This window comes from Anopheles darlingi, chromosome 2 (genome assembly GCF_943734745.1).
Source record: "Anopheles darlingi chromosome 2, idAnoDarlMG_H_01, whole genome shotgun sequence".
Lineage (NCBI taxonomy): Eukaryota > Metazoa > Arthropoda > Insecta > Diptera > Culicidae > Anopheles > Anopheles darlingi.
In genome coordinates, this window is record NC_064874.1 from 14,959,272 (window position 1) to 14,971,771 (window position 12,500).

The 12,500-nt window shown below is 48.7% G+C and overlaps 1 protein-coding gene across 3 annotated transcripts in view; it reads left to right on the forward strand.

Moving 5' to 3' along the window:
• The window catches only part of LOC125950988 (serine proteinase stubble), a 99,723-nt gene that overhangs the window by 85,959 nt on the left and 1,264 nt on the right, over positions 1 to 12,500 (forward strand). For all 3 annotated transcript variants that reach the window (XM_049679446.1, XM_049679445.1, XM_049679444.1), the window contains 2 exons: positions 1 to 204; positions 12,286 to 12,435. The exon at positions 1 to 204 is cut by the window's left edge and continues 94 nt beyond it. In XM_049679446.1, coding sequence (XP_049535403.1) covers positions 1 to 204; positions 12,286 to 12,435 — 354 coding nt within the window. The remainder of the gene's footprint in view (positions 205 to 12,285; positions 12,436 to 12,500) is intronic.

Sequence of the window (12,500 nt, forward strand, 5' to 3'; positions counted from 1 at the left end):
AAGGTCGTTCATCCGAAGTACAACTTCTTCACGTACGAGTTTGACCTGGCGCTGGTGAAGCTGGAGCAACCGCTGGTCTTTGCCCCGCACATCAGCCCGATCTGCCTGCCGGCGACGGACGATCTGCTGATCGGCGAGAATGCCACGGTCACCGGATGGGGTCGGCTGAGTGAAGGTGGCACGCTACCGTCCGTTCTGCAGGAGGTAGGTTCAGCAGACCATTGTTGGTCCACGTAGCATGAGCATAGCAAGCAGCAGTAGGAGTGAAGCGGTGTGCAAGGCTTTCGTGTGCCGTCCATTTTCCTGGTTATTCTTTTCCTCGGAATCGGTTTGAAATTGGACAAATTAAATTCATGAACGGGCAAGAAAGCAAGATGGACCATTCCTAATGAAGCAAATTGTGTGGCGCACTCGTTGTAGAGGAGAAACTAGGTTCGTTAGCATTCCTGGCGTATGTGTTTTCCAACCTGTTTACCCACGTATCGTTGGGACAGAACATGGATGCTGTTGCTGGATGTGCTGTTCATGAGGAATTTGAAAACGTTTTTATGAAAAGCTATTTATGAACATGTTTATCTGGATGTAAACAGTTCTTCGGAGCGGAATGGTGGTCGCTTGTTAGGCCACTTCATCTATACACTAAATATCCTTAGTAACTCACCCCAATGGTTCTGGAAACAAGAGCCAAGTTAGTATAATTTACTAGTGAAACATGGCGACCGCCATTCAGTCTCGACACAAATAAGCTGGCGCTCTTGTTGAGTTCTTTGAAAGAACCCGCGCAATTCTCGCTTCTATTCACGGACATACCTCGCATACTGCAAAGTAAAGCTATTCACAAGGTACAAGTGGGTTCTAGTAGCTGTAGCGCGGGAGCGCTGGTGGCACTACTGCAAGCAGAACAAGCACTGGTGCATGAGGAAGCGCACCAAATTAGAACCGCACGTCTGCACACCCGTACACAGTGTAGCTGGTGAGAATCCCTTTTTGAAATTCGCCACAAAAGAATGGTAGCGCAGATATCCTATGCTCGCAGTAATGAACTACTCGTCGTCCTCGTCGTCGAATCTCCTTTGTTCTGTTTAGTTGGAAACGGGCACCATAACCATGGTATTTTAATTATGAGCTATTTTCTCATTGCTCATGCTCTATTCTGTCAAATCGTTCTACGACAAACGACCAGCGAGAGAGTCTCCTCGTAGCAGCGTAGGCTATGGTTAATGTCGATCTGCAGCAACCGTTCTACACACGACATAATCCAGCCTTCTATGATCTTTTGCATGGTGGCAGAAGTGCATATGTTGTGCTCACCGCTAACGCACCGCTGGTTGCTTTTAATTATCTGCAACATTTTCACAGAAAATGCAATAAAACTGGGATGAAACAGTTACGCCCACGCAAGGAACGGACACGTGACGTTTCTGCAACTTTATCAGCGCACATTCTTTCTTTCATCTCTTTTGCGGAACAAATTAATGGGACATGTGCATGACGCAGCTAGCGTGCATCTCTGCATGATTGCAAAGCATGATACATAATACACATACACACACACACACACACCAGCCTGCTTCAAAGCCACTGGAATGAAATCAAATTAAATGTCTAAAAGTTTTAATCACAAAAGTTTCTTAAAATGCTGCTTTCGTCAAATAATTATTTAATTCTATTCATAAAAAGATCGCCACCGACACACTCAAACGAATGAAATGATGCGATTTAAGTTGAATCTTTCATAACTTACTAATCCCTTTGGCACGTGTAATCCCATTAAGACACGGAACAACTAGGAAACCAACAACTATTAACACCGTTCACAGCTGTGGTTGATGCCATGCTTAGTATGCACAGCGTGGCCAGCGACAGCGTGCTCGAGATGCCGTTAGATAACGGAGTTTTTGCCGCAAAGAGCTCAACACGATCACACGTCACCCCATCAAACGTCACACGCCCGATGCTCATTCCCGCCGGAATTAATTAAACTCCTTCTCCGGGAGCAGAGCAAAACCGCCCAACCCACCGCTGGCCACCGCTTTCACCATTTTCTTCCTGGAAATGTTTACGTATTTTCCGTTCGCAATCACACGTACACACACACACATACACACACACACACACACACACACACACACACACACACACACACACACACACACACTAACAGAGGGCACGACCAGCAGACTTTGTCCAGGGCGAGACGCCACGTCGCTCGTTTGTATGTATTGAAGCACTCCGATAACATCATCACGTCGGAAGAAATTGACTCGGTGATGAAATAACCTCGAAGAAAACCCATTCCACGGTGACGACGGAAAGGACGATGAGGACATGGGCGCTTGGTGAACATTTTCCGAAATCCATTTTCGCCGGCTCCGTTGGCATCGAACGTTCCTTGTGCGTGTGTGTGTGTCTGTGTGTGTTCGTTCGAATACGGGATTCGATTTCTCGAACCATGAGGCAGCGAGTTTGTTTGGACGGAACGTTAAGAAGCTTGATTGCAAATGGTGCTTCTCAGCCCATAGAACAGGGAATGAACGTGTGGTCCCGGGAAGCAACGAGCGCAACTTTTGCAAAAAACCCTGATTTGTGCTTATCCCGAACACGAATCAAACAAAGTTACGTACGGAGCTGGACGTGCGCTGGCTGCGCCGGGTTGGTTGGTTGGTGGCCGAACTGGTAGGGCTAGTGTCACGAGTGTTGTAAAAGGAAACGTAGAATGCGGCTAGCCGGAGCTTAGTCCAGGATGGCAAGAAGCTAAGCCACTTCCAATCGAAACCTTACGGATACCATCGGCCCCTTTGTGCCACATGTAAACGATCCCTTTTTGTACGACCGGCGGAAGTGGAAAGTTGTAAGAGGTGACTAGAGAGAAAGGGAGAGAGAGAGAGAGTGGCCAAGGAACGGATAGACCGAGTCCATCGGACACCGGAGGTTGGCCAAAGTGTTGATGTTTCCACCAGGTACGATGTTTTTCCAGAACGTCTCGTTTCCTTCGCCCCTTTTCTTCGTGAGGCTTGCAATTGGAGTTGTTTGCTAAACGTGATCCAATAGCTGTTTGACCTAAATCAAGACAAAGGAGACAGCGTTGTTGGCCGGCAAACGGAAGCGGACCACTTTCTTACGGAAAGCCTGCCAAAGTCTGCCTTACTCTCTCTCTCTCTCTTTCTCGGTCTCTTTGTTGTTTGAGAAGATATTGATTCTTGGGCTCAGAGATGAAAGATCGCTTGAGTGTTCTGCCTGACGTGCATTGTCCGTGATTTACTTTCCAGTCATCCGGACCGAGAGCGAGATGCTAAAAAGGAAAAAGAGAAAAAAACGGAACCCTGTTTGAATTATCAGCCACGCGGGGAAAGGAACAAAATTGAAAAATGGAAACTAAAACACAAGTTTTTCCTTCCGCCATTAGTATGCAGGAACAAGACGAAGGCGTTTCATCCGAGATAAACGGTTAACAGGGAGCCACAATTTGTTCAAAACCATCTGACTGACCTTTGGTTGCCTTTTGGCATAATGCTCTGTGAAACGAAGCAACTCCCTATAAACGGTGCCTCTCGCTCCGAAAAAAGCACAATGGAAAACACTTAAATTCTATTTCCATTTCCATTTCTTTTTTTCTCTCTGCCACCGTACCACTCGGAGTGGGCTTTTCACCAGCAGGTTCGTGGACTCCCGGGTCCCCACTCTCGATCACCATTAGCTCTTATTGTGCTTTCCTCTCAGGGGTTTGCATTCCGGAAATGGCTTTCGCGAGAAATCATTTTGCAGCTGGCGTCTCCGGATTAACTGTTTTGCCTCGAAAGCCTCCAGCCTCCATGGTGGGCACGGGAATGGCCCCAGAGTGGCGAGAAGTGGTTCCAATTCACGTTGCAATTTCATCAGTATTAGTAGGCTAGTCTAAAAGTGTTTTTCGTCCTTCAACCGGGGCCGGCATCTTTTGTGATGATGGTTCGCATGACAAAAGACAAAAATTGCGCTGAATTCTTATACTTCAAGGACCGTTGGCTTCGCTTTAAATTATGGCCGGCATGTGCTGGTGCTGGTGGTGCAACCCATGCTGGTGTTAATTGATTAGATTCGAGACGACACTCAATGTCGCACGAATGCCAAGAGGGTTACCAAGAAGTTGGTGCTTCCTTCTGGCACACTTTGTGGCGCTGAGTGCAACGTGCATGCCATGCCCTGGGATGCTTCCCGGAAGCACAGGTGCTCGGCACCGGTATTCTCGTATTCCGGTCTACCTCGGTTTGTCTTAAAATAGTTTTCTACTTATCTGGCCTATTTTAAGGCGCAGACCCTGGCCGCCGGGTTTTTCCTAATACTTATGAGCACGTGCCGCGTAATTTAGTGAAACTTAATGCCGAAGCCGAATAGCTGGGCCGAGCTGTTATTACCATTTGAATGGAATGCGAAACAAATGCCTCGAACACTCTTTGCAGTTTCTCGTTAATCTGAAACCCTCCGTTCGCCGAACCTTCTTATACCAAACCATCGCTCGGCGCTCGGGACCACGGGACCAAGATTCCTTTCAAGTAAAGTTCCTTCCGAAAAAGGGTAGCGGGCAGCGTTTTTGAGGAATTGTGCCGGAAAGGCATTTTCATTTTGAAGCGAACCACCGTTAGCTCAGCTCCGCTCAGCATTACAATGCGCTGAAAAGGTATGTCTACTCCAGGGATTGCCCCAGGGACGTCGAGGGAAAGTCGAGTCGATTCGGGGAGCAATCCTTTATGGAGAATCCAGTTTTTAGCCTCGTTCTTTAAAAGTACAAAAAAAAATAACACATTCATTCACGAGGAATGTACGAACACTGGCTGCAAGCATGGATCCTCGGGGGAGGATGGGGAATGGAATGCATCGCAATCAATCGCCCTCCAAGCGAACCCTTTTTGCCGCGGCCGCTCCGTTTGACGGAACGCGAAGTGAGAAACAAAGGGAGAAATATCACTTTCGCTCCACTTCCAGAACAAACACTTGCACGAAGAACCGTGATCCACGTAGAGGGAGAAAAAGAAGGAGAAAAAGAAGCAAAAGAAGAAGGAGGATGAAAAGAATCCTTCTCAACTCTGGTTCTCGGTTCTCTGGCCAGCCAGGATACCACCACCAACAGCAGCAGCAGCACCAGCAGCAGCGGCTGTGGCATCCACCAGTAAGAGAATTCGTAATGGAAGGCATCGTCGTCGAGGTGTGCGCGAAAGAAGTGAAAAGCCGTGGCCACACGGGGCGAAAACTCTAGCGCAAACGAAAAAATTAATGCCAAAACATTTACGCTTGCCGTTTACATGCTGTCAAACGATTATAGGTCCGTGGAGCGTAAAACCTAGAGTAAAAGCTGTTTGCAAACGGAAGGGCTCGCAATATGTTCTATTTGTGGTTTACATTGATAGATAGTGATCATTGCTAGTGTGTTCAATCCTTTTCTTCCACAAAACGATTTTAATTTCCTCAACCCGGCCACGTAAACATATCGAAGCGTAAACGATTTGGCATTAATTTGTAAATTTGCGCGCAAATTTTCGCTCCGTGTGGCCACGGCTAAAAACTTTTACCCCGGGTGCATTTTCAGTTTCACCAGCATCGTGCCACCCGTCGCCAGCGTGAACTTCCTCCTTTCGCGAAACAAATAAATTGTTTTTCTCAATTAGTGGCAAAAAAAGTGCGGGGGCAATGCGTTGGCAAGGGCGCCAGCTTGGCAGGAAGCAAGGCATAGCGACCCCTTTCGTTTGGCCTTTCTGTCGGGAAATTCTCCTGATCTCATAGTGCAAGTCATTTGTCTTCGAGAAGGAGGAGGAGAAGGTAGCATCATGATATGGATGGGGAGTGGGGAGTTAATCGAGCACAATGAGCAACCGGCCCGACAATGAGGTTTGAGGTTGAGGAACTTTTTGTCTGGGTTCTGGGCATTCTGGGCTTGCCACACCTCCCAGTCACGTCCCTAAGGACAATGGCGCTAGGACGCGATGATGACGATTTTCTTGATGAAGGATGGAGCGATGCGTTTTTTGCGTGATGTTTCACTTATGCTACTGTCGACCACGCGGTTGCTTTCTTCTAACATTCTGGTGGTGCCGGTGACCGACCTTAAGAGTAGTATTAGAATCGGCTACGTGCTAGATAAGGATCGATAAAACCGAAAGCAATGCACCGACGGGCTTTAATGTGAATTTAAGCTTACTTTCCACCAGCAGAATTTTTTTATTTCCATTTCTCTCGGAAAGTTTATCTTCATGCTTTCAGACACACACAGACACCTGCCCTGAACCACCACCAGCAGCAGCTTCTTGGTCGGTCGGTCGGTCGGTTTAGTCTTCCGGCAAATTTAACACCAATAAAACACCGACAACAGCGCGGTGGTGGTAAGGCCATTAGCCTGACCGAATGTCTTTGATTGTGGTTTGCCTGTTCCTTTATTGCGTTCGCGTTCGTTCGCGTTATCTCTACCGGCTCACGGGCTGATCATCTTCGCGACCACAACGACAATACGTCGTCGTCGTCGTCGTCAACGTCGTCGTCGTCGCCGTCGTCGAAGGAAGCTAAAAGCTGCCATAATCCTGGATTACCACCGTTGCCCTTGTCTCGGTTGTCGATCCGGCGCTGTGCCTGTGTGTGCCTGTGTGCCTGTGTGTTGGTCAATAAAATGAGACTAACACAACGGAAGGGGGAATGCAGTGACGTGAAGCTTGGGCGTCCTTCGGGGAAGCTGTTTCACGCCAGTTTATGAGTTTCTCTCAAACACTCCCCGGGTGACGTCGCGATAAGGGAGAGCGCACCGAGCCAAGAACCGAAGAGGTTTGCCGGGATTATGGTCACGGTTCACGACTGTCTGCGTTGTCGTGGGTTGGCTGTTCTATACTATTGCGATAATTAGAGAACCATAATGGATTTATTCATAAATTACGCTAACCGGGGGACAGTGTGTGCGCCTGGGTGGTGGGGTTGGCGTGTGTGTGTGTGTGTCGCGGTGAATCCGGCGAATTATCACGCGAGTTATGAACGAGCGAAAGCTGGGAAATGGCGCGCGGGCGCGCTCGTTGGTGGATCCTTTACCACAAGATGATTACCATATTACTGTGGTCTGTACACAGATCGCTGTGTATGTGTGTGAGTTCCAGAAGATCCAGCACGTTGTCCTCAACGGAATCAAGGAATAGAGAGGTGAAATTTCGTTGCGGACGGTTGAGGAAATTTATTCATCAAACGGTACAACATTTATCCGATAAGCGCTCTGCAGGCGATGAACGACTTGGCGAACGATCGATAAAGACAATGGCGATAGTGAGGGAATTGCCATTCCGTTTGGTCGAATTTGTAATCCAATTGTGTGGTGTGTGTGTGTATGTTCTGTGATGGAAATTCATTTTCATCTCCATTTGGATCCCCTTTGGATCGTAACGAGGACATCCCGCGCACGTCCGACCAACAAATGGATGATTTTTTGATTGGAAACCATCTTATCAGACGTTCATTTCTCAACAACGATCGCCCGAGGGCTGAACTTTGTCACGTCATAACTATAACTTTATCTTTTCCATGGACGGCCCCGTCCACGAGCACGTCTTGTGCGACGGGAAACATCTAGAAACGGGCATTTAGGGCTCAAAGACGTGGCGGATCCGGAATCGAATGGAATGGATTTGAAGAATGTGTAAAGAATGCTACCCTCGGGCCAGGGCCAGGACCAGGGCATCCCTTTCTCTTTTGCCGGCCTTATGGCAGACACTCCAGTTGCTATCACACATACACACACACACACACACACACTCACACAAATCCACAAGTTAACTCGACAGAAAGGTGGACTTAAAAATTCCTCAACCAACCAACGAGTCGAGTCGTACCTTTTCCAAGCGAAGCCGCGAAACGAAATAGATATTATCACGTACAGCACCAACCCACCACCGGGCATCTTCCGGAGGAGTTTCCCGGGGAGACTAGAAGTCGGTCTACGTCGAACGCGGTCCACGGCATTGGACTACTACTGCAACGACGGAACGTCAACGACGACGACGACGACGACGAGGAATGTTTGGAAGGAACCGAAAGCAAACCGAAACCAACAAACCGGTGAATGGGCTTTCGAACCGCAACCGGAAGCAAGTTTGGAGGTGGAAAAGAAAATATCTACCAGGACCGGCCTCTTTCGCCGGTTTTCAAGCATCCAGCATCCAGATATTTTTGGTTTTCGGGAGCTTTTTTCAGTTTCAGTTAGTGCTCAACGGGCGCGTCTGGAAAGTCTACAAAAAACCGCGGATCCTCGACACTTTCTCTCGCATTCTGGTCCATTTATATCGCACGCCGAAAAGCGTTATCAGTACCACGTGCACACACACACACACACTCACACACAAAAACCCGTCGCTTATAAATATCGCATCATTTTGAGGAAGTCACGGCGCCATTTTCCTTGCGGCCGCCGTTCGGCTGCTGACTAACAACATTTGTTAAACGAAATCGAAAATGTTCCGTCGAGAGCTTTCATTTTTTTTTTCGGTTGCTTTCAAAATCACGAACGACAAACGAACGAATACGTGCGCACCGGAGTGGCGGCCACCGTTGAAGGGGGGAACGTCGTCGGTAAAAAAGGGAACCATCTAAGGGAATCGGATTTCACACGTCGTTATGTGAGTTTTGTGGTGGAGTGGCAACTGCTGCTTCGGAGCGTCGTATCCTGAACGGAACGCCTTCTCCTGGTTCGTGGGTAATTCCTCCAACGACAACCGGGCGAGATAAGGAAACCAAGGATCAACGTTAAGGACCTGTCTTCGTCTCGGGTTGATCATATTTTCGACTTTTAAGCTTTGATGTGATACAATTTAGTCTGGCTGGAAAAAGCGTCAAAAATGTGTTCGTTTCTTTGGCGGGGAGGGGGTGGACAGCTCTAGAAGCTGCTGATATAAACAATCTCTTCCCACTACTCCTCCGTGGTCTGGTATCTGGTGTGTGTGTGTGTGTAAGTTACTTGCCAAATTTAATAAACGAACCGCAGCCGTCGACACCGACCGCCTGGTGAGAGAGGTTGCGGAGTTTTCCGTTGTTTGTTTTGACCGCCCGACCGACCAACCGACGTTATTGTTATTTTGGTGCCGCAAGGTGAAAAATGATATTTTTGGAGCAACATTGTACGGAGCTTCCCCTTTGCCTCGTCGGTTTCGTTCCCTCCCCCCGGGGTTGTGGTGTGTTGAAAACGCTAGTCGAACGTGATAAGAGCATGAGGCCTTCGAGGCAGTTTCGAGTCCTGAAATTGAAACCGACACCACAGGCACATTTACGGAATTACCAAACCCGGGGGCCGGCACTGTTGTTGTGTTCGTGAAGCTGCCACAACCATTAGCCATAGAAACCGATAATCGGTTCTTCGTTTCACCTGGAAAGTACCACCAGACTGGCAAACATTGTTAGCGCGCTATCATATCTCTGATTAGGATTTATAAAAATGATGAAAAATGTTTTCGAAAAACGGACGAGTGTTCGTCCAATGTCTTATTCGCGATCTAGCGTGAATTCAATTAACGAAATGCCACATCATTTATCAAACTATCATTAACGGATGAAGGATGGCATCTGTCCGGACAGGCGCGAGATGTGACTTCTGTGATTCACGTTTCTTCGTCCCTTTCCTGGTGCCTCTCCCTTCAATTCGAAGGCGTGATTAGGAAATTGAAGAATCCTCGCGGAATTCTGGAAGGCTCACAGTCATACAGCCGTCGGATTCGTTGCCGAATAACAAAATAGGCAATCACGCGCGCGCTCCTCGAGTACTTTTGGGATTTCGCGCGGCCTCAAGAAACACGAATCTCGCGGAGGGATGGTGGTGAGAGTGAAGGACGCTCCATACAGACCTTCTCGATACAGCCTCGAAATCCAATCAAGAAGCTGTTCTCCGTCTTCTCCGAAGGCTTGCGTCTAATTGTTCAGCCGTCTGAAAGCAATCAATCTTCGGTGAAGCCTTTTACGTCAATAGACGACGAGAAATGATTTTGACGAGCAAAGCGCTCCACGCCGAACGCGAGAACTTGCTTCCTTCGTCCCGGGCAGCAGCTTGTCAGCACCATTGTCAACGCTCGCCTCCTCGTTAATGGTGGCGCACCCTCTGTTGCCCTCTGTTGTCGCGCAGCGTGCCGCAGAAGCAAATGTTCTTCCACCGTCGACACTTGCTCGCTGTCACTCTGCGGCAGACCTTTCCGAACGGCGGAGATCCGCGGCAACGGGACGCGTGAAGTGAAAGTGGCCCGGATTTCAAGTGGCTGCAAAAAGATGCAATTTCGTTCAACCTTGAAAAGTTTCTCGGTTTCCGTGTTTTTTCTGGATTTCCTGGATCCGACTGGCAATCATTGCTTGCAGACACCTCCACTCGATAAATGAGACTCCATTTATCATCTTTCTGGTCTCTGGTGGCCTGTTTTTTAAAGCCACAGACAGGTGGTTTCAATGCTGCGTCTTCAGCACCAGACGATGCCAGACGATGAGGTACGGGCTGCGAAAGCTTTGGCCACATAAATGCCAGGCGATGGTCCGAGGTATCAAAACCGGTTCGAACCGGTCCGTTTTCCCTCCCGTGGGGGGCTCGAACGATTTGATGAGGATGAGATGAGATGATGATCCGTCTCCGTCTCGGGCTGTTAGACCGGAACACACGGAACACACCATCATGGAATGGTACGGAATGATGCCCAACCCGTTTTTCTTCGAGTTGCTGGCGAGAAAGGATGTGTCTGTGAGGTGGGATGTGGGTGAGAAAGATAAATTTCTGTTGAAGGATGTTCCGCCTAACTAATCCCTTCAGCTTAAGCCACCACCCGACCAGGTCTCCTTCTCGACTAGCTCGTTGCTCGTCGTCGATCCGCTTAAGTTAATTTCACTTCGTTCTCGTTATCAACATTCGAGCTTTCGTCGTCCCACATCCGTCCGTTCGTTCGTTCGTTCGTTGGATAGTTAAAGCGAGCTATAGTTCGCTTCGGAAAGGAGTTTTGAACGAGATCCGGACGTGATCCAGGTTCGAGTGATGTGTAGCTTGAGAGCCCCTCATCATCTCTGTGTTGAGTTTAATGAGTCAGCTACTAATAGTGTTTAGCAAATTATTTAATAGACTGTACTAACAGAGAGACACATCTCCTGGATCTGGACTGGGATTATTCTTGTATTGCAGCACTACTGCCATCCATTGTGACTGAAACTGTAGGTGAGTCTCTCCGAACAAACCTCAAATTGACTGATTCCACACCGAGCACTTGGCTTTAGGTTGGACACTGGGGCTGCCAGAACAAAGCGTTAATTTAGACTGATGTTGATTAGTGTCAGTCGGTTGGCCGGAAGCGGGTAGATTGCTCACTCTGCCCTCCCCGGTGCCCCGGTGTGGGGGAAGGGCCATTTTGATGAAACAAGCCACCACCACCACCAGGCGCCTCCATTAGATGGAGCGACGATAGTTTCATCCGACGGTGGCGGTGGCGGTGGCGGTTGCTTCATTGATAATTAATTGGTCAGTAATAGGTTTGGGCAACGGTCTCGGTTACGGTCTCGGCCTCGGTCTCGGTCTCCCCGCTCTAATGGTCCGGAAATTAGGTGCTCAAACGACACGTCGTCGTCGTTCGCCCCTCCGGAAACCTGTGGCCGAGGAGCCCCCTTTCGCATGAAATATTAAGTTTCCTCGGGGGCATCGGTATGAAGAGATGATGCTCCTGAAAGGGATGCATCAAAGGAGCCCTTTCACTTGTAATATTTAGCGCGAATTTATTTCTAATCTTCATACAGCTACGGAGCCGGCATTCGATGCGGGGACCGATCAGCATCAGTTATCGTGAATTTTTCTGTCTGTCCACCCCTCTCCTTTTTTCCTTTCCTTTCAAACTCTCTCGCCGGCTCGTTTGCCTGTTGCTTGCCGATTTTCCGGTTGAGAAAAGAAAGGAGAAGAATGTTGAGCAAATGGTGCATACCAAGATCGTGGTAGAATATTTATGCCCTCTTACCGGGGGCGTGTGTGCGTGCGTGTGTGTGTTTGTTCATTCATTTCATCGTTAGTCTCGACTCGATCGTGAACTTTCCATGAATCATATCACAACCAGTCGCGCCCATCCGGACTGCTGCTTCGTCTTCTGTTGCTGCTGCTGCTACTGCTGCTGGTGCATGAATTATGGATGCTGCTTATTATTCATGGGAAAAGCATTCTCCGTTCCATTATTTCCAACTTTTCCCCTCATGCTGATATTTTCCACCGTTTTCTCTCTCTCTCTCTCTCTCTCCGTTTTTCAATCGCGAACAATCGCGCGCCATTGCCGCTGCTGCTAACGATAGGTGTCCGTGCCGATAGTGAGCAACGACCGGTGCAAATCGATGTTTCTTCGGGCCGGCCGCCACGAGTTCATTCCAGAAATTTTTCTGTGTGCTGGCCACGAAACGGGGGGCCAAGACTCGTGCCAGGGCGACTCGGGAGGACCACTGCAGGTGAGTGTCTTCCTTCCCTTCCCTTCCCTTCCGCCTCTACGCCCTTCGCCTTTCATGGCCTTCAT